Source organism: Enhydra lutris, unplaced genomic scaffold (genome assembly GCF_002288905.1).
Source record: "Enhydra lutris kenyoni isolate GAN:26980312 unplaced genomic scaffold, ASM228890v2 scaffoldscaffold95, whole genome shotgun sequence".
Lineage (NCBI taxonomy): Eukaryota > Metazoa > Chordata > Mammalia > Carnivora > Mustelidae > Enhydra > Enhydra lutris.
The window spans coordinates 310,693-333,610 of record NW_019154179.1 but is presented as its reverse complement, the minus strand read 5'-3'; the positions used below and the strand labels follow the sequence as shown (position 1 = coordinate 333,610).

At 39.9% G+C, this 22,918-nt stretch overlaps 1 protein-coding gene across 4 annotated transcripts in view; it reads right to left on the bottom strand.

The window, feature by feature from the left end:
- Positions 1–22,918, bottom strand: part of LOC111139084 (chromosome unknown C9orf3 homolog) — a 353,105-nt gene that overhangs the window by 304,742 nt on the left and 25,445 nt on the right. For all 4 annotated transcript variants that reach the window (XM_022491219.1, XM_022491218.1, XM_022491220.1 and 1 more), the window contains exon 2: positions 7,102–8,038. In XM_022491219.1, coding sequence (XP_022346927.1) covers positions 7,102–7,898 — 797 coding nt within the window. In that variant the 5' untranslated portion in view covers positions 7,899–8,038. The remainder of the gene's footprint in view (positions 1–7,101; positions 8,039–22,918) is intronic.

Genomic DNA, 22,918 nt, shown 5'->3' with positions numbered 1-22,918 from the left:
ATCTATAATCAAGGGGAGAAACAGGTTAAAATAGAATCCTTCCAAACAGCTTCAAGTTTGGGATTATCAATTCCTCCTGTAATCTTAAAATGATATTATAGCGTTAGTGTGTATTTCCACTTCAGTTCTCAGGAATTTTGTGTTGGTTTCTTGAAGCAGGAAAGGGAAAAAAAAGGACTAACTATAGAAATGTTCCTTTTAGACCTGGACTCTCTTCCCAAAGAGAATCTCTTTGCTTATTCTTTTCAAACTTTCCTTTATAGTGAGATATTAAACAATGAAACTAATTTCATGGAGGAAGAAAAAAGACATGTTTTAACATCTGGTTTTGATGTCAAACTAAAAATACTCCAAAAGTCTACATCTTCCTTGGTCCAACAGCTAAGTAAGAAACATGATAGAGAAAAATGATTTTCTTTAGTATTTTGCCAACTTCATCCTGATCTTGTCCAAAACAATATCATACTGATTTAAGGAATTTAAAATTTTTAGTATTACCTTAAATTATAATGTATTTTCCTAGTCAGTTTCCTTATCTTTAATGATGATCCAAGTAAGTGGAGTTTCAAAAATAAGTTTCCTATATTTAACTGAATTTCCACCCCATTCAGCTCATGTTCAGTGATGTCATTAGCTTAAACCCAGGTTCCCTAGACCACTGGGCTGGTTCCACAACTATTATAATGATCCTAAGGGAAAAGGGAACAGGAGAATGCTCTTGGTTTTAAATAACATTTTATTCAGTGGAATAGAAAAGTACATAAATTTTGAATTAAAGATTTTCATTTCTAAAAGTTTTTTTCTTAAGCATACTGAAGATCTAGAACCAAAAAGTTATTAAGTCCCCTCCCTTCCTAGGTTTGCAACAACCCCTTAACACATTCTTGACTCTATCCATGTTCTCAAATAGTTCTCAAAATATTTTTAGAGGGCAGAAAAAAGAATCACATTACACGAAGTAAACAGGCTTTCCAAGAAGCCTGTTGTATCAGACTATCATATATGTGTCTGTTTTTGTCGTCCTTTTTTTTCTTTTTTAAGAATTTTTTAAAATTTTTATTTATTTATTTGTTTGACACGGAGAGAGAGATCACAAGTAGGCAGAGAGGCAGCGGGGTGGGGAGCAGACTCCTCGCTGAGCAGGGAGCCCAATGCGGCCTCAATCCCAAGGACCCTGAGATCATGACCTGAGTGAAGGCAGAAGCTTAATCCACTGAGCCACCCAGGGGCCCTGTTTTGGTGGTCCTTTTTAAATGTTACCTGTAATCCAATATCTACACGATAGAGGAAAGAAAGATCTTTTCAGGGGCGCCTGGGTGGCTCAGTGGGTTAAGCCTCTGTCTTCGGCTCAGGTCATGATCCCAGGGTCCTGGGATTGAGCCCTGCATCGGGCTCTCTGCTCAGCGGGGAGCCTGCTTCCTCCTCTCTCTCTGCCTGCCTTTCTACCTGTGATCTCTCTCTGTCAAATAAATAATTAAAATCTTAAAAAAAAAAAAAAGATCTTTTCAGTTCAAGAACTTCCATAATCCCAAAATGGCTAAGCCCCAGTAGGAAAAGATAGCTTTTATAAGATCAGACACATCACTTTAGAACTAGAATAATAAAGGGGGGGAAAAAAAGGAATAATAATGGGGAGAAAGAAATTACTGACAAGGCAGTCCTAACTTTTGTAAGGGATTTCAAGGTAGAAAGATGGTGACCGTTTTCCAGATTTGAAGTTTATTTTTTTTAATAAACATTATTTTTGGTTAGGCTTAGATTTACTTTTTTTTTTTTTTTAAGATTTTATTTATTTATTTGACAGAGAGATCACAAGTAGGCAGAGAGAGAGGGGGGAGCAGGCTCCCCGCGGAGCAGGGAGACCGTTACGGGGTTCCATCCCAGGACCCGAAGACCAAGACCCGAGCCAAAGGTAGAGGCCCAACCCACCAAGCAACCAGGTGCCCCTAGATTTACTTTTATGTGCAAAGATAATACACAGATTTCCCATTTACCCCATACCCACTGTTATTAACACCTTTTGTCAGTATATTTCTCACAACTGATAAACTAGTATGGATACATTATTAAAGTCTGTATTTTATTCAGATTTCTTTCATTCTCCCTAATGTCCTTTTTCTGTTCCAGGACACGACATTACTTCTTTTTTTTTTTTTTTAATTTATTTATTTTTTTAAAAAAATAAACATATAATGTATTTTTATCCCCAGGGGTACAGGTCTGTGAATCACCAGGTTTACACATTTCATAGCACTCATCATAGCACATACCCTCCCCAATGTCCATATCCCCACCACCCTCTCCCGTCCCCCCTCCCCCCCGCAACCCTCAGTCTGTTTTTTGACATTGAGTCTTTTACGGTTTGTCTCCCTCCCAATCCCATCTTCTTTCATTTTTTCTTTTCCTACCCCCCAAACCCCCTATATTGCATCTCCACTTCCTCATATCAGGGAGACCATATGATCCTTGTCTTTCTCCGATTGACTTATTTCGCTAAGCATAATACCCTCTAGTTCCATCTACGTCGACATGACATTACTGCTAATGTCTAATCATCATGTCTCCTTAGGCTTCTCCTCACTGAGACCGTTTCTTAAGACTTTATGTCGACCTTGAGAGTTGTTTTTTTCTTTAAAGATTTTATTTATTTATGTGAGAGAGGACATGAGCTAGGAGAGGGCCAGAGAGAAAGGCAGACTCCCCACTGGGCAGGGAGCCTAATGCAGTGCTCAATCCCAGGACTCTGGGATCACGACCCGAGATGGGCAGATGCTTAACCGACTGAGCTACCTGAGAGCCCTGACCTTGAGAGTTTTGAGGGGTACTGGTCAAGTATTTTGTTGAATGTCCCTCAGTCGGGATTTATTGATGTTTTTCTCTTGGTTAGACTGGGGTTATGGGCTTGGGGGAGGACAATCACAAAGATGTCATTTCATCACCTCATACTAAGGGTACACACTATCAACATGACTCCTCACTTTGATGCTAACCTTGATCTCCTCACTGAGGTCATGTTTGTCGGGTTTCTACGATGTAAAGTAACTCTTATTTCTTAGCCCATTACTTAGTAAGGAGCAGAGTCATGTTTCACCTCCTTGAGGATGGAGTATCTAAATAACTTGGACAACTTCTGTACCTTAGATAGGTCTATTCTCCATGTGTTTATTTATAGCAACGTGAGCTCATGACTATTTATTTTATACTTTAGGTCATCATCCCAGACCATTTTATATTGTTGCTCAGCTTTGGTCATTAGGAATTCTTTCCAATGGTTCCTTGGACCTTGGGCATATGCCCTCAGTTGCCGGCTATTATTCCTATTGTTTGAGTACTTCCTTATTTTCTGGCACTACAAGATGCTCCAGGCTCATCTTGTGCACTTCCCGTAGTCCTAGCCATTCCTCTAAGAAGCCCTGGTTTCATTACTGGAGGATGGTATTAGAAATCAAGACCCAGGCACTGTGCTTCTAGACCTTCCCAGATGACAAGCAAGGAAATCTACATGTGCATACTGATCCTTGGGAAACACCTATTTATAATTATTTCTATATGCAACCCCCTGTAACCATCTTAAACTAAACATTAAACATGAGTTTATAGTGATGTCTCCAATTCTGTTACCACAGAGATCATTCTAGCCTCTTCCTCTTGCTCATCTGTAACCTCCCACTTCAACAGTGAGAAACCTGGCTCCCAGATTTACTTAATTGCTCAGTTTCAGTATACACGTATAGTGGTACTAGAATTGTTAACCTGTACTCCCATAGGAAATAATTTTATCAACTACAGCACAGTATTTAGGTGCAGTTCCTTCTGCCTTCAGTCTTACAAACTCCACACATTTCCAAAGCGACTTAGCTAGGCACCTTTGCCCCCCAAACCCCTACAATGAGGTTGTTTCATACATTTTTTTTTAAGATTTTTTTTTTTTTTTTGACAGACAGAGATCACAAGTAGGCAGAGAGGCAGGCAGAGAGAGAGGAGGAAGCAGGCTCCCCGCTGAGCAGAAAACCCGATGCGGGATTCAATCCCAGGACCCTGGAATCATGACCTGAGCCAAAGGCAGAGGCTTTAACCCACTGAGCCACCCAGGCGCCCCAGTTTCATACATTTTTAATACAATTAGATTGTTTTGTCACAATTTGCTTTTCATCCTGGGATCCTTTGATCTCTTATTTATTATCAAACTAAATAATTTAAGTTTTATTTTCAAGACAGGGTCAGGTGAAGGTCACAAGGGGAGAAGTCACTGATGGAACTTGGAAGGTACCAATTTAGAGATTTTCTTAAGTTTGCATCTAATAACTCCTTAAAAATAGATATTTATTGAAAGCTAATATATTTTTTAAATGTACTGAAATCTCTGCATACAATAAGGGACATGCTGAAGATCAAAAATAAGAAATGTGGCTCCCTTTTACAACTGAAACATGGATTTTTTCCAAGGCACTTTCAGTAACTTCATTCACTTCTCCTAGTTGTAAAATGAGAATAAAATGTTTTGTATCCAGTATTAAGAATGTAGGTATGCTGACGGTATTCTGTCACTCAAGAATAAAATGTTGGTCTTAGTAAATGCAGGCTCTATCCCGTGGAGAAAATAAGCTCTACCCAATTATATTTTTCACACAATTGTAAAATTTTATATATTTTCACATAATAATATCCATAAACCCCTGGAGCCCTAATAATTATTATCTGCTCTTATCACTAAGGAATTTTTTTCTGTCTAGCAACTTGGGATCTTTTGGCATCTTAAAGTCCTTAAAGTTGGGGCGCCTGGGTAGCTCAGTCGTTAAGCGTCTGCCTTCAGCTCAGGTCATGGTCCCAGGGTCCTGGGATTGAGCCCTGCATCAGGCTGCTGCTCAGCGGGAAGCCTGCTTCTCCCACTCCCACTCCCCTACTTGTGTTCCCTCTCTCACTCTGTCTCTCTCAAATAAATAAATAAAATCTTAAAAAAAAAAAGTCCTTAAAATATCCAAACGGTTACCAATATAAACCTAGATTTATTTGTAAGCATGTGGGAGAGTTTAGAAAGATTTGGTGGCCATTCATGGAAAAGTATCCTGAGTGTAATAAAATTACCCCCAAAAAAGGCAAAAGGGAAAGAAAACATCTTTTAAGGATTTCTTTTTTAAAACAAAATTTATTATTCTTGTAAGGCTGCATATACGCCATTTATTTACTAACATATAATCACAAACTTCCAAGGATACAGTTTAAACTCTTACTGTGATCAAGCATTTTATTGAATTATCAGAAAAAGAGACATCACAAGTAATTTTGCCAAGTCAACCTTTGCAGGAACAAGATGTGCCCAAGCACCTCTTCGGTTTCTTAATGAAAATCAGCATTTATCCATAACTCATTCCTACTCAACACCTGACATGTAATGTAATTCACAAGTCTAATCTCTTTCTGTGTAATGAGCACTGAGAAGAAAGCCATGTTTGAAGCCATTAATGAGTATTTCTTCCAACTATTGTCAACAGATTCTTCTTCCCCAATATTCTAATTCAAAAATGAAATACCTGGGAGTGTTAAAAACTATGATTTCCTAAATTAAGTATTCAGAAGCCATATTTTGTTAGATCTGATTGAAACCCTACCCTTAATAATTTCAAAAAAATTTTAAAGATACAGTAAGAACACCTGTTTCTTTTCCTGTTTTCACAAGAATATCCAATGTTATTCTATATATAAATCAGTATGCTTTTGTACTAGTGTAAGTTTGCACCAACCCTGCAATTTCTCAAAGGCTGCCTCAGACTCCAACAGAAATAAGAAGTGAACTCATTCTCAGTGGGGTGGAAGACCAGGGCAAGACTGGAGGGTAGGAAAAGTATAATTAGAGCTCAAAGTCAAAGTGATGCTTAAAACAAAATAAAACAAAACAAAACAAAAACCTAAAAGGTTTTCGGAGATAAGTTGGGGAAGAGATCCAAGCAATTTCCTAAGACCACCGCTCTGTCAAGGGAGTCAACTCAAAACAAGGTCATTGAGATCAACATTTCTCTAGCCAAGCTCTACAATAATTACTGTACCAACCTGCAGTACATTAGCACAAACAGGTAAAATAATGACGAATCAATGAAGTCTGATTTTAAAATTCTCAAATTCTAAGAACCCTGAACAACTGTTGGAGGAAGGGCAAGAAGAAAAGCACAAAGGGCTGTGCTAACACCTCCCCTGGCAATCAATGCCTCATCAATTCTCTCCATACTCAAAACCTGGCGCCTCCAGGAGCGCCTGGGTGGCTCAGTCGGTTAAGCGGCTACCTTCAGCTCAGGGCATGATCCCAGGGTCCTGGGATCGAGTCCCACATCAGGCTCCCCGCTCTGCAGGGAGTCTGCTTCTCCCTCTGTGCCCCCAACTCCGGGCTCATGTGCTCGCTCTCAAGTAACCAAATAGAATTTAAAAAAAAAAACAAAAAACGGAGTCTCCTGGTGTCAAATAGGAAGAACAGCAGCCAAAGGAGCAAGTGTGTAGCCTCAGCAGGACGTGCCACGTTCCTCAGAACCAGTCCTTCCCAGTATTTTCAGGATTCGCACTATATGACAACTGACAAAGTCCAGGGAAGCATGGCTGCCGAGGGACAAGTACGGCAAGAAAGTCACAAAGCAGAGCTGAGTTTATCTGGAAGAAGGACCTGGCCAGGCTTCAGACCCACCCAACGTGGTGGCAGTTGATTCCCTCAGGAGGAATAGGAAGGAACTTCGAGAAAGGATTTGCTCAGAGACCAGTATCACTCTCATCTACGGCACTGAAGTCGCCAACAGAGATCCCAATGGAGAGCTAGGCTCGGGATTTCATTATTAGGCTTGCATTTCAATCTCCTAACTCAGAAATACAGGGGCTTGACAAAGTAATCCTTTCATCCTGACTTAAGGGAAATAATCCTATTAAGAGTTGAGCAGGCCTGGGAATTCACCTGCTTCACTGTGGGCCTAGGGATTTGAGGCTACATGGGTAATGCCACAGAAGAAAGAGGAGCATCTTTGCCCCGAGACTGTCCCCTGTGGAAGAGCATCCCTACAAAGGCTCACCTCCCAGTGTGGCCGATTACCAGGCAGGGGGCCGTGGAGCACCCAGATAACCTACCTGCCGCTCTGGTCTGAGGTCCATGTAACTGATCGCCCCTGAGGTTTGGTGCTGTACCGTATCCTTATGGCGTGAGGAAAGTCAGTAGCTGTGTGAGCCCCTGTCTTCCTGATCTGTAAGCTCCAAGTGTCAGTGTCAAACAGGAGTTCCCCACAGCCAGGAGCCTGGCTGCAGCCAGCATAATAGTCTAACTGCTCCCTCCAACGATCTGCCGGCAGAGTCACAAGTTCATGTACAATCTGATTCCTGAGCTCCTCAGAAACAACTGTGAGCTTGGGAGACCTTGTAAATTTTTCAATACCTGGCACGGCAGCAACATCCACCTCCTCAACCTTTAGCACAGATAAATCACAGCAGTCCAACACCAGCAAAAACTCCTCATTCCTGTGATTCCCTGTGTCACAGCAGTACTTTGAGCTAGAAATCCCAGAAGCCTGTTCCGGGTTGTCATGGTTACCATCTTTACCAGAAGTATCTTTTTCACCTTTACCACAGATTGCAAAATCATTATATCCTGTTTTAGGTGAGAAGGTCCTTGTATCTGTCCCAGGACTATGGCAGGGTTCAGGCGTCCTAAATCTGCAGGCTTCACTGGACTCTGACTGGCAGGTTTCCTTGGTGGAACCACTCTGTTTCTCGAATCTGTTCCCAGACTCAAAGAAAAGCACTATGCTGCCCTCAATGATTTGACTTTCGAAATCCACATTTAAATCCAGTACATAGTGCTTCACCAGTATGTGGCTGGTGTTGGCCATGAGAGGCAGGTCATCCCGGGAAGGGTCCAGCTTTAGGTCCATGGTGTCGGCTGTTGTTCGAGAGCTTTGTGACAGTCTCAGAAGGGGCTTCCTATCTGCCTTAATCTTCCAGAATCATAAATGGCTGCTTACCCAAAAAAAAACCTGATGTCACAAATTGTGGTTCCACAACTTTCAGTCCCCTGGCAAAGAAGAAAAACACAATTAGACAAATTCCAAATAAGACCCTAAGTGTTCCTACAACCACTGCTTCAGCAAACTGACTACCTCCTTCAATAACCCCCAATGTGGTAGAAGCTCAGGGCTAGAAGGCAGACTAATCTTTCTGACTGACATCAGAGAAAGCTGCATTATGGGTTTCTAAAAATATTTCAATTACCAATGGAATGAAAGGAGCCTCCACAAAGCCCAAAGAATCCTGCTCTTAACTAGAACAGCCCTTGTTTGGGAAAACAGCAATTGTTATGCAAAGGCATAACTGAGCATCACTGTGCCTCTTGTTTTAAAAGATATTAAATGCATCATTTCTAATTTTGTGCATCAGAGATAAGTGACTGTTTCTCTACTGTGATTCTAAGTAACAAATGTGAACGAAGGCTAAATGGCCTCATACGTTTTATTCCTTGAGAGTAATAATTTAATACATAAAATGTAACTCCAGGGATTAATGTACTTTTCACATTAGGACTGCTCTCATATCAGCACTTCCAGTAAATTACAGGAAAATGAGCCAATTTACCAGGAGTGCATTCTAAGTATTCCTTTGAGATTGTTCATGGAGATTTCTCAAATTTATAGTTAAATACTCAAGGTATATCATTACATCTTAATAGCTGAAAACCCATTAACATTCTGGATAATAACCTTCTTGTGGCAAACAAAAAGGTCTTCTCATTTGGAAAAAAAAAAAAGTACGCAAATATCTATAAAAGGAAAAGGAGAAATTAAAATGTAGAAACAGATGTTGTAATAAAATGCCCAAGTTCTTCATAAAAGTTCTGAATCAAAATGTATTCTTATTTTATAATAGCAATCTGCCTAAAAGAAAAATTATTTGAAATTATTTCAGTCCCTGTTGTATACCTGATTTCTTTCAGCATATGCTGTTATTTTTTATTCTTTTACCAAAAATGAAAAAGGGGGGGATAACAACTCTGAGAGAGTAGATATATTTAAAATAATTTTTGTATTTCTAAATAACAGGAGGTATTCTTGTATCAACTACAAAACAGTATCACCTGCTTTTCAAGTAGAACTGAACTCTCCCTTTTCATTCTGTTTAACTCCTCCTCCCCTCCCCTCAGATTTTATCTGTCCGTCTGCTAGACTCTTATTTCTCTTCCTTTTAGAATCTAATTCTAGAAATCAAACCTACTGAATTTTCACTTTCTACACCTCTATCGCCTATTTCCTCAGAAAAATCTTACCTACCCTAAATGGGGGGGGGGGGAATCTGGCTTCTTGCAGCCTTGTCCAATCCTGTTTCATGCTACTTTCCCAACTGTAGAGACCATATACCTTTTGCATCCTTGTCCACTAGCCAAAGGGCCTGCTCAACACTCTGCTCCCTAAAGACGATCTGACCCCAGTCCTCCACACTCTTTGGACTAAGCTATGTGCCATACTTGGCATGCACCCATAACCACCTGCCAAATTCTATTCTTTCTCCACGCCCAGTTCAAGTGCAATCACCTCCCGCAATCCTTCCTTACTCCCTATTCTCCCACCCTCCACCAAACTGCATGTGGGAATACACAATCTGATTTTTAAAGTAATAGGAATTGAGAGAAATCAGGGATGCAAAGAATACTTTGAGATTACTTTATAAAGAAGCTGGCACTCCCCTTGGTTCTAGAAGAATCAATGGGCAAAGGGAAGAAAGCAGAGTATTTTCTTTTCTGCATGAAATTGAACTTGTCGTGTAAGGAACAGTAACCTTCAATAAAGCCAGTGGGTATATATCTACGTAATGAAAAACAACGGATGTTAAAACATCATCCTGTTGATGCTGGGCACTGCTAATATGCAGTCTTTGTTGAAAGTAAGGTTAAAAACACCTTAGGTTTTTTTTTTTTAAACCTGAGTATATACACACACATACACACACACAGACAAGAAGAAAATCTGAATCCATTGAGACAAGGGTTAACTTAGTGGCTGTGTAAACCATGTCTGAAGAGCTATTTAGCTTCTGTAACAATATAACTGTTCATTGTCTAACCCTAATAGATCTTTTCATTTGTTTGTGAAAATTAATATAATTTAAGACTAAAACATATTCTACAGACCAGTTTTCACCCCTTTTGTGACTGGTGGCAGATAATGAGGTGGCCTTTAAGCCCCAACCATATCCAAGCCTGTTAACATCACCATGTCGCCCTAACTGGCAACAGTTTTCTTCTCTTCAGTAGATTCTTAAATACACCCCCCACACTCTTTTCTTCTCTTAACTTTCCAGTTCCACGCCTGCTGACTCATTCTCCGTTGATTATTTGCCCTCCTACTTTACTGAGATGATTTCAAATCTCTGAAACTCCATCACAGCTCAAGTATCTGTAGTTCTTCACAACTACTGCCTTCTCCCATCGGATTCAAAGGAAACAATATCCCTTCTCAACAAAGCTAATTCCTTTCCTGTTGAATCCTAGCTTTAGGGGTCTGAAATGGCCCTCTTCTTGCCCATCCAAATTCTGAACATAACCAAAAACTAAGACGAGGATGTGGCAGAAAGATACCAAAATATCACCATCATAACTGACGAAGGCTAAATTGGACAGTATGATTCAGCGTGGCAGCCAAAGGTACATGAAAATTGAATCCCCAAATTCAAAACATTTACCCACAGGATCACAAGAAACACTGGATCAGGTCAAAGCTCCCAGAGGAGACGGTACCATTCCTGGCCAAGAATTAGGGCCTGGAGAAGTAAGGAGAAAAGCCCTCTAAGGTCAGGATTGCTGCCCAAAAGCAAAAGGGAAGAGCTGAAAGGAGTAGAACATGCTCAATTTCTTCTTCCCACTCCACCTCCCTTAGGGCAGAAGAAATAAAGTGATCAGCAATGTTACAGTAATTAAGCTCCCCTCACAAGACAGGAAACATCAGAAAGAAGAAAGAGCTGTTCCCCCAAACACTATCTTCTCCCACTAATTTGGAATCTTGTTGCATCTGACAGATGTTTGTCTTGCCAACATTTACTTCCTCTCAACGTTTCCATCCTGTTCCTAATGTTTCAAACACCCCCCAGGGCTACCATCTTCCAAAACAAACACTGCAGTACTTCCATCTATTAAAGCATTATGTTATATACCTTAAACTAATACAAGGTTATATGTCAATTATATCTCAATTAAACCAGGAGAAAACAAACAAAAACATTTAGCCCTGTTGCCCATGTTAACTAAGTCTTATTTCTTTGCATTTTGGAGCTCACAAATTCCTTAGGGCTCACTTAGTCCAACTCTCTACTTTTACCAATGATGACAAAGAGGACCAGAGAGGTAAAGCAATCTGGCAAGGCCACTCATTTCTGATGCTTTCCTCCTTGCGGGTTCTTCCCTTAGAATTCTCATCCTCCAGGGGCTCCTGGGTGGCTCAGTTAGTTAAGCATCTGCCTTTAGCTAAGGTCCTGATCCCAGGGTCTTGGGACTGAGCCCTGCACTGGGCTCCCTGCTCAGCAGGGAGCCTGCTTCTCCCTCTCCCACTCCCCCTGCTTGTATTCCCTCTCTCCCTGTCTCTCTCTCTCTGTCAAATAAATAAATAAAATCTTAAAAAAAAAAAGAAGAAGAAGAAGAAGAAGGAAGAAGAAGAAGAAGAAGAAGGAGGAGGAGGAGGAGGAGGAGGAGGAGGAGGAGAAGAAAAAAAAGAAGAAGAATTCTCATCCTCCAGCTCTTGGGGCCATTTTCCTCATACTGTCCAAGTCATACATCAAATGTCACCTCATAAGACTGTCTTCTCTATTCTCATTCTACCTTGTCTACTGTCTTCAAGTTGTGTGGACTAGACTCAATTCATATTCTAATAGTTTTGTGGGGGAAAGGAGAATTTTTAGGCCAGCCCCAGAAGATTCAGATCACGGTCACCTCGCATGGCTTCCAGCCTAAGTTATGTATAATGTGGAAGTCTGTCACAACTCGCTGCTTATTACACCCATTTCCTCCTTGCCTTGGATTCTTGGATGACCTGAATCTCCTTTCTCTGCAGGTATACAACTGTCACTGACCTCAGTCAGGGTCACAATCCCACATTTAAGGAAGAACTGAACTAACTGTGGTTCCAAATGCTTGTACGTGGCCATCTTGTAAGGCCTCTCTCAGCAAATAGTAACCATATTTCTGAGCAGTCTGTTGACTTCAGCACTTTTTGCTATTATTGTGCTCCAATTTAAAATTCCAGCCTGTCTCGCTGAAGCATTTTTCCATTCTCTGTCATAAGCCATAACATATAAAATCCCTCCCTTTATCAAAGCCAATGGTTAGTTTCCAGTGGCTAACCACTGCTGCCTCTAAAATAAGTGTACTACGTGGTATGTATTTTAAATGCTTAAATGATTGTCTCAGCAATACCATTAAAGGCTTCAAAAGAATTAATGTACAGCAGTATTTTTCTTGAGAAAGGCAGGAGGAGGGGGGGGGAAGAGAGGATCAAATACTAAACAGAGTTAGGGCATGGTGAAGAAACCGCCCTGCCACTTTCAATCACCCAAACAGAAATGTACACATCTACAAATGTGTAAAACAGCCTCTGGAGAGCCATTCCAGATCCCTCTAAAGAGAACAATTTCATTCTCCTTTCAAGCTACGAAGCCATGTGTATCATTCTCATGACCCTCAACTTAATCTGCTTCATTTTGCAGCTACCTGTACCTTCCAATGGTCTGTAACCAACAAGGGATTCCTGATTCACCTTTGTGTGCATGACCACAGTGAGCAGAACGCCCTATCCATAGCGGGTTCTCAGTAATTATCTGTGGAATTGACATCTGAGGGCCTTTATAATTTCTAGTTATCCACAGAATAGGGGTTCTGACTTGCACAGGTCTAGTAGAAAATCAAGCTTAACCAACATCTTCCTCCAAATAGCTCTCATTTTTTCTTCTCATGTCTTCACCTGTTACTCTAAGCCACATCTCTTTTCCTATAAGCAGCTCAAGGGAAAAGGAGAAATTCTGCACATAAGTTTACTATATAGTACTGAGCACACTATGAGTAGTTACAAAATACTTAATTTTACAGACTGCTTGTCCAGAGAAAGATAGCTTTCTGCTATTCCAAGTGTATTCACTCTGTAGGATACCGTGATTGCTCTTAATGACTGCCAGTTCACTTACTGAAAAGTACACTGTTTCTGGGCATAGCTCCTCAGACATTCAAATCCATATAATCATAGGAACATAGCTTATTACTGTGAAATCTGATAAAATAATTTCAGAACTAGAAGGAATCTTAGAGGTACAAATGTGTTATTTTGTATTTAGAAGTGTCACACTGACATATTATTCTGTAAGTTACTTCTTTCAAGCAATGGTTTTGAAATACAGCCATACAGATGCACATAAATCTAGTTCGTTTCCTTTAACTGCTGCTTAGTGTCCCTATACAAATATTCTACTACAATTTGTCTATGCATTTCCCTGCTAATATTTAAATTCTTTTAATTTTTTCATTATTACAAACCATGCTGCAATGAACACCCTTATATATGTCTCCTGGTGCACATGGGTAAGTGTTTGCTGGATGAAACACCTAGAAATTCCATTTGGCCTAAGATTGGTATTGTCACACCTGCTTTCTTTTGGTTTATTTTGTTCCTGATATCTTTTCTATCATTTTGTTTTTAGTATTAACTTCTCTGGGTTGTTTTGCCTTGGATATCTTTTTAAAGCAACATTTGGCTGCATTTTAAAAATATAATTATCATTTTTAATAACTGAAGTAAATTTATTTAATTTATGATTGCTGTTGTAATAGCACTGATCTCTCAGCCAATTATTTTGTGTTTTCCATCTACTATGATTTTCTTTGCTACTTAGCTTTTACTTTTTCTGCTTTTTGTTACATTATTTCCCAGTTGTTTTTTTCCCTGTACTGTTTCATCAGTTAAACAATCCATTTATTTTCTTTGACATGTCTACTTCAGGTCAATCTCTAGTAGTCTTTTGAATAATACAAAGACCCTAGAAAGTTTTATCATCAGTTTCGCCTTTTCCCGTCATCCGCATCCAGATTATTGTTGCCAATGTCTCAGTATCACATTGTTTTTAACAACCCTCACCCAACTTAGAAAAAACAAAGTCAATACTTGTGTATATTTATTTACCAGCTTCCTTTCTCATGACTGATTCATCCAGTCCATTCCTTCTATCAGGGTTTGATTCTGTTCTAGTTAACTACTGCTACCTGACATATTAACCCAAAACTTTGTGGCTTCAAACAGCAACCATTTGATTATATTCTGTGGGTCAGGAATTTGGGTAACACTCAGCTGTGGCATCTTATGAATATGACTATGGCACTCAGTGGTACTCAGCTAGAAGTGGGCTTATCTGGGGGTTCTGATGACCAGAGTAGCTACACAAAGCCTCTCTAACATGGAAGCCTAAGAATAGTTGGACACTTTATATGGCAACTGGTGGATCCCAAAGCAAGTGTCCCAAAGGACTTCTAACCTAGCCTCAAAAGTCAACTACATTCTATTGGTTTCAAAAGAGTTGTACAGCTAGCTAGTCCAGATTCAAGGACAGGGAACTCAAGTTCACGTCTTAATGGGGGAGTCACTAGGTTGCACTGGAGAGTAGCCTGTGAGATGGCAGATACTATTACGGTCATTTAGGGAAAATATAATTTCCTTTTTACTTAAGCAGATTTTTAGGCTGATGGTTATTTTCATTTAGTACCTTGAATCCATGACTATATTCTCACATCTCTTTTTCCTGATAAGAAGTTTGGTATCAATCTGCATTTCTTGATCAGTATGTTTTTTTCCCCAATAGCGTTTATATTTTTTCATTATCTTTGATGATCTATTGTTTCAATGTATCTAAATGTGGATTTATTTTTATTTGGCTTGCTCAAGATTCAGTGTGCTCCTTCAGCCTGAGGAATTCTTTCTGTGTATAACTCTGAGGACATAGCAAATCTCCTTGCCTCTCTACTGAAACAGTGTGACAGAATTATCTTTCTCCAGTCACCCCTTCATGGCCTCTAGCTTTACACAGATAACTCAGTTTCAGTCTCCACATATGCTAGGTCTACAGCCAGGTACCTCTTCCTTGAATAGATATCAGGGCCCTGACCCCTCCCCAATACTTCCCACCCCCTGGGCACCCAGCTATTTAAGCCTGTTCTCATTCCTCTGTCACAACCTCTCAGGTTAGGCTCCTGTTCATCATCCTGACTTCGGTCAGGATTGACCTCCGTTTTGGTCAAGTAGGATAACTCCTCCCTGTTGTGAATTTGTGTATGTGTTCATAGGTGTGTGTGTATGTCGTTGTACTTTATCCAGCATTTCTAAATACTTGAAGTGGGAAGGCGGATTTCCTTATAATTCAGTTAATCATACTGACCAGAAACCCACGAACTCTGCTTTACCAATTAAATGGTCCACACTTGGTCCACACTCACAAGTCCCCTGGCTTAAACAGTGTTCATGTAGGACATACTTTGCTGTATCACTATATAGGCACCATAGCTACACTCCCTTTCATCATCACAAAAGCCTAGAGAGATGATTAAAGACTGAGAGGGGGCACCTGGGTGGCTCAGTCAGTTAAGCGTCTGCCTTCCGCTCAGGTCATGATCCTGGGGTCCTGGGATCGAGTCCCGCATCAGGCTCCCTGCTCAGTGGGAAGTCTGCTTCTCCCTTTACCCCTCTCCCCAGCTTGTGATCTCTCTCTCTCTCTAATAAATAAATAAAATCTTTTTTCTTTTAAGATTTATTTTATTTATCTGAGAGAGAGAGAGATCATGAGAGGGGAGAGGTCAGAAGAAGAAGCAGACTCCTCGCCGAGCAGGGAGCCTAATGTGGGGCTTGATCCCGGGACTCCAGAATCATGATCTGAGCCAAAGGCAGTTGCTTGGCCAACTGAGCCACCCAGGCGCCCTAAATAAATAAAACCTTTAAAAAAAAAAAAAAAAGATGGAGAGGATAAGAATACTGGCAAAGAAAGAAGCCAAGATGCAGAGAAAGCTGGACCATATTACCCATTCATTCAACAAATATGTGGAATCCTCTTCTATTCTCTTTATTAACTTTCTCTCCCTTGACCATGTCCTCGAGGAAATCTTTCCTGACCTCATTGATTAAGTCAATTTCCCTATCATTAGATCTCATAGCATTGAGTACTTTTTCACAGTACAATAGTTTTCATTTTACATTTTTTGTTTGATCACTTAATTAATATTATTCTTCCTCTTAAATGAAGGAGAATACCACTTCTGGTAATAGCAGAGTAACTTATATCAGACCAATTCTCCTACTGGCAGCACTTATAAACTCCAGACAACAACAAAAATCTGAAGGCACATGAGAGTGGGCAAAAAGCTGACAAAAACTGTAGGGAGTTGACACTTGGGAGAAGGGAATGGCACTGAGTTTCCTGTGTCATAGCTTTTCATCTGAGGGCATGCTCTAGTAGGCCATGTGCGGCTAAAATTCAGACTGAAACCTACAATCTTAGGGGCTAAAAAATCAGAGAACAGAGTTCAGGACTGACTCAGCACCTGGATGGTAAAGAAGGAAAACTTCAGAAAAGTTATGAGCCCCATACCTGCATATATACTGCCCAATTTTCTAATGAAACCCTGAACCATAGGGGGAGACCAAATAGTCCAAGTACGGCTAAATATACTGAACTAGGATTCCTGTTGCTGCCCACTGCAGGGAAGGTAAAGGTGGAAGTTTGAGTTCACTGGAATTAAATGTCTGCTAATGAACGACATTAATACTCTTCACAGGAACATAAATCCAGGTTCTATTAAAGTAGCAATAACAATGTCTACGATAAAGTAAAAAATTACTAGATATAAAAAGAAGTAAGAAAATATGACCCATACTTAAAGAAAAAGCAATCAATGGAAACTGACTTGAGTGGACCCAAATATCAGAATTAGTAAACAAGGAATTTAATATAGTATATTAGTATTATAATTAAGGACATAAATGCTATAATGAATGAACTAAGGAAAACTCAGCAGAGAAACAGAAATTGCCGAAAAAAAAATAAGGGAAATTCTAAGAACTGAAAAATACTATATCTGAAATTAAAAATTCACTGACGTTACTAGCAAACTAGACATTACAGAAGAAAGAGTAAGTGATCTTGAAAATATTTATATAGCAATTACACAATCTGAAGAACAGAGAGAAAAAGTGTGAAATCAATGAATAAAGCTGCAGGTACCTATGCAACAAAGGTTTAACATACACAGAACTTAAATCCAAGAAGCTCAGATGAGCAAGAATGCTGCAGTAAAAAATATGTTAAAAAATAATGAGACTGAGAACAACCAGCACCAAGATAATGGTTCCTAAATACCATTTTCCAATGAAAGGAACCAGGCCTCCGTGGAGAAAGGGCTGATTCTAGGAGTGTGGCAGGGAAAATGCAAGATGAGCCCAGAGCATCAGATAGGCCCAAAAAAGAAGAAAGTTAAAAAACAAAAAACAAAAACAAAACAAAAGAACAGGTGAGGTGTGGGGACTGGGCATCTAAAAAAGACACAAGAACTAACTGTAGGAGCTTCTAACGGCCAAAGACAAACAATCTGAGCTAGAAAATAATGATGGAATTGGATTAGAATTAAAGAATGAAATAAATAACTTATAACTCTATTCTGATAAAAACAAATGATTGATAAATGGGGAGGGAGGGTACACCTTCCTTCAAGAATTCCAAATAATAAGTAGATATGACCTCTTCCAAAAGGCAGGTAGGGCTTAATTTCCTTCCCTTTGAGTATGAGCTGTACTTAGTAACTTGCTTCCAAAGAATAGAGAAAAGAAAGGAAAAATACTAAGTTTAGAGTAGTGAAATCTGGCAGACATAAACTTAACCACATTATCAAGGTTACTATCACCAGGGATAAACCATGTTGGTATCGTTATCCCCTGATATGATTCCATCAATGAGAAAGGCAGCTTACCTCTGTAGTATTTCTTCCCCAAATCCATAACCTCAGTTTAAGGTTTAGAAAACATCTGACAAACCCACATTGAAGGTCATTCTAAAAAATATTTGGCCAGTATTCTTCAAAAATGTCAAGTCAATGAAAAGCAAGTAAAATCTGAAAAACTGTTACAGATTGAGGGAGATTTGGGGGTATGATAAAATGTAATGTGGTATTGTAGACTGGATCCTAAAACAGGGGAAAAAAAGGGGGGGTGGCACTAGTGGAAAAACTGTTCTTAGTAGCATTTTGCCATTTACTTCTATAATTTCACAAATATGACATGATTATGTAACATGTTAATACTGGGGGAGGCTGGGTCATACATATATGGGAACTCTATACTACCTTTGCAAATCTCTTGGTAAATCTGAACGTATTGGAAAAGAAACTACCTGTTTTTAGAATAGCTAAGATTTTTCAAATGTGAGAGATACAAATGTAAAGATCCAAGACTCTGAGAACAAACCCAAGCAAGACAAATGCAAAGGAAACCACACCTAGGTACAACAGTCAAACTGCCAAAAACCAAAAATAAGGATAAAAGCCTGAAAATAGCAAGTACAAAATGACATTACATGCAGGAAGAAAAAGATACAAATAACAGCTGGATTCTCATCAGAATAACACTTAATTTCTCATCAGAAATAATGGAGGCCCAGAAAATAATGGAATGGTTATCTTTTTTTTTTTTTTAAAGATTTTATTATTTATTTGACAGAGAGAGAGATCACAAGTAGGCAGAGAGGCAGGCAGAGAGAGAGAGGGGGAAGCAGACTCCCCACCAAGCGGAGAGCCGGATGTGGGGCTCGATCCCAGGACCCTGGGATCATGACCCGAGCTGAAGGCAGAGGATTTTACCCACTGAGCCACCCAGGCGCCCCATGGAATAGTTATCTTTTAAGTGTTAAGTGAATTTGGGGGAGCACATTGGCCTCAAATATATTAATCCTAAGATATTATTTATATTATAATAATTTGCTATAAAGTCTCCTTATATTTTTGTACTTAGTAAAACAGCAGCTGCTTAAATTCTCCAAATTTCTGAATGAGCGGAGCCTGAAGTAATTTCCACTTGATTCAAAATTGGTTATTTCCTCTTATTTATTTTTAAATTTTTATTTATATTTCAAAACAAATACAAACTCTAAAAGATTAACACTCTCCAAAATAAATGGCTCTTTCCCTACTCAGTAGAAATCCTCATGACTCATGGACCCACTGACATAGCACGGAACAGGTTTTCTACTCAAAGGTTTGAGTGATTATTAAACTGGCCCCTCAGAACTTTTCTTTCGGCTCCTCATTTTTATATGTCACCAATCTGATAGAAATGGTTCACCAGTGTCTGAAACACGTAACAGACAAGGTTGAAGTTATTTTTAAACAGCAGAAACAAGCCAATCAGATAATCACCTTTATCTCTGCTATAGTTTTGATCTTTGAGTTTAGGCTATGCCAACATGCCTTCATTTTATTTGGTTTCTAGCATTTTAACTTTTGTTCATTTCCATTTATTTTTGTTCTACTTTGAGTAAAAATGCAGTGTTAAAACAACATTAAGCTATATGTTTTAACTGAACAGGTACCAGAATATTCAGAGTTTAAATTCCCTCTGGAACCCTAATTCTAACAGACTGCACTGCCCCCCCTTCCAGTACAAATATATGCTACAATAGGGTCTTTCATTGCAAAACTCATACCTGCGAGGCAATGTCATTTATCACTGAGTAAATAATGCAAGATAACATACTGAAAGGGGGATTTTGCTGTAGTCCCTTAAGCATAAATAAAAATATGTAGCACTTTGCAGGATTACCACATGTGGTATGATATTAACTTAAATACCAATCTTTAAGCCAAACTGTAAATAAGATAAACTGTAGCCTCTGATCTTGCTTTAAATAGCCTCTCTTTTCTTTAAAATGTATTGCTTTCATGAAGCATAGACGGGTGACTGCATATAATTTGTGATCATGTAATGAAAGAACTATTGTGATATGTATATGCAGGGGGAAAAAAACACACACACAACAACTGGAGTTAATGTTGTTGTGGGAATTATAGAAAGTGCTTGTGATGAAGATCAGGCCAATGAAGCCAAGTCAGAACCAGAGTCAAAGGCCTTTTCCAGATAAAGAAAGCAAATCACTATCAGCTGTGGCTTGATTTATATATTATAACCAGTCAAGGATGGGGGCGAAGGGGGGGCAGGTCTAAAATGTGAAAACTGCAAACAAAAACTGATTTTACTCACATCAGTGTATGACTAGCCTGAATTATGCTTGAACGTGATGTGATATGATGGAATTCAGCCTCCCTGATGGCAGCTTGTGTTTATTCTGGCTCTTCTGATCCCATCTCAGCATCCAGATGCCATTCTTCTTTGGTGCCTAATGTGTTTATGCTCCCATTATCAGCAGGCATTGGGTTGCAAAGATCAGATTGGAAGTGATTTCACTCTATTTTCAAAGAGAAAAGAATTTATCCCTTTGATTGCTACTTGCTTGCAAAGTAGAGCTTTTCAGCTTTCTACAGAGTGCCACTTAAACTAAATTATAGCAGAGTGATCGCAAAAGGATTCCTGGGAGAATGCATTACAGTTATAGAAAATGGGAAATTTCACTTTTCTACCCCTTTCTCAAGAAGTCATTCTTGCCCCCATGGCAACTGACCAGCGAAGGCACTGGAAAGGTTATTTACTTGGTGAACTACAGGTCTGATTCCTCCTTAAATGTGTCTTCATCAACACTGTTTTGCTTCCTGGCACTCTCAACAATTAAAGGTTCATAAACTAGGGGCGCCTGGGTGGCTCAGTCCTTAAGCATCTGCCTTCAGCTCAGGTCATCCTGGGATAGAGTCCCATCTCAGTGTCTGCTCAGCAGGGAGCCTGCTTCTCCCTCTCCCACACGCCCCACGCCCCCTCCCCCACTTGTGTTCCCTCTCTCGTTGTGTCTCTGTCAAATATATAAATAAAATCTTAAAAAAAAAAAAGGTTTCATAAACTAGAAAATAACGTATCTGTATCAAAACCATTTGATATGTCAATAGAGCGCAAGAAAGAACTCAACAATTGTAACACAGCCTGCTGTGGGTAAACCTCTCTAGAGGATTTGTCCTCACGGATTCCCTCTATCCTTCCCTCTTTGCCATCTTGTTTAAGGCACAAGACCTACTAACTAACAACTCTCCATTATCCAGAGGCAAATAACTTGATTTATCGGTTTAATGAAAAACTAAAAGCTAGTGAAATCATCTGTTAGAGATACTTTATCTAGAAGAAGAAATAATTGATACTTATTGAGGGCTTACTTATGTATCTGAAACTCTCCTAATCCCTGGCAATGTTTTTTATTCTTACTATCTCCTTCTACAGATAAGAAAATGATATTCAGAGACACTAAGTATACAAGATTACCAAGTTTTTTTTTTAAGATGTTATTTATTTGAGAGAGAGAAAGTATTTGCACAAACAGGGGAAGAGGCAGAAGGAAAGGAAGAAAGGGAAAGGTAGCTGAGCAGAGAGCCCAATGCAAGGCTTGATCCTGGCACCCCAAGATCATGACCTGAGCCAAAGGCAGATGCTTAGCCAACTGAGCCACCCAGGTGCCCCTCAAGATTATTACTAAGATTTGAATTCAAGTAGCTCTACTAAAGAGTGTTCTTAACTATTATCTTATGGCCTCTACTGCATGGCAATCCTACAGAGTAACCAAAACATGCTGCCTTGTATCAATGATGTGTGGAAAACCAGAGGCCCATCACAGACAAGAGCAAAGGTGAGGGGGTAACTGAGGGCTGGGGTCAGGACTGTGGAGGGAGAATAATCCAGTCAGGGAAGGGACGAGCAGGCACAAACAAGAGACACTGCATCTCTGCCCAGCTCTTCTCCCATTCTAATATTTAGAAGAGAGTACTCAATGAAAATGAGAAATTAGTTAACAGATGATTTTCACAGGTAGGAGTTTTGAGAGACATTTCAAATTTTACAAAGTTTAGAGTAACTAAAACATCATACTTGTATTCTTTTCATACTTTAAATAATGATTGTTTCTAAATATTAGATGTTTAATTAAATTTTATCTTAAGTCCATTTATTACCATAGTTTTATTCTTCTTTTAACCACGATTGGGGATTATATGACCTCCCTACTCTCCCCCCCATTACTCTGGCACTCAGTGCTGGTATTTACTGAGTGTTGATTAGAGTAAGAAGCTGAATCTCCCAGGCTGGGCGCCATTTCACCGATGCTCTTACTAGGGTTTCCAAGTCCCTCCTAACTGAACTCGGACCGCATCAGTGCTCCACCCCAGTAATGCCCTGCCATTCATTTTCCTGTTTTGAATCCACTGAGATTTCCAAATTCTCATCCATCTCCCCTGCTAACCAGCGTCTGCTACCTCCCAGCAGTTACCAGGGTCAGGGCACCATTCCTCTTCAGGCAGTGCCCATTCCCAACCCCCCAGGTTCCCTCCATGCCTCTGTTCTCCACTCCTCCACTCCTCCTGTTCTCCACTGCCACCTCCTCCTTCCTTCTCATATCTATGTCCCCACTTCCCAGCTGACAGGAGCCTTTAAAGCTACTCAGGTTCTGAAGGAGTCAAGATGGCGGAGAAGTAGCAGGCTGAGACTACTTCAGGTAGCGGGAGATCAGCTAGATAGCTTATCTAAAGATTGCAAACACCTACAAATCCAACGGGAGATCGAAGAGAAGAAGAACAGCAACTCTAGAAACAGAAAATCAACCACTTTCTGAAAGGTAGGAGTGGCGGAGAAGTGAATCCAAAGCGATGGGAAGATAGACCGCGGGGGGAGGGGCCGGCTCCCGGCAAGCTGCGGAGCAACGGAGCACAAAATCGGGACTTTTAAAAGTCTGTTCCGCTGAGGGACATCGCTCC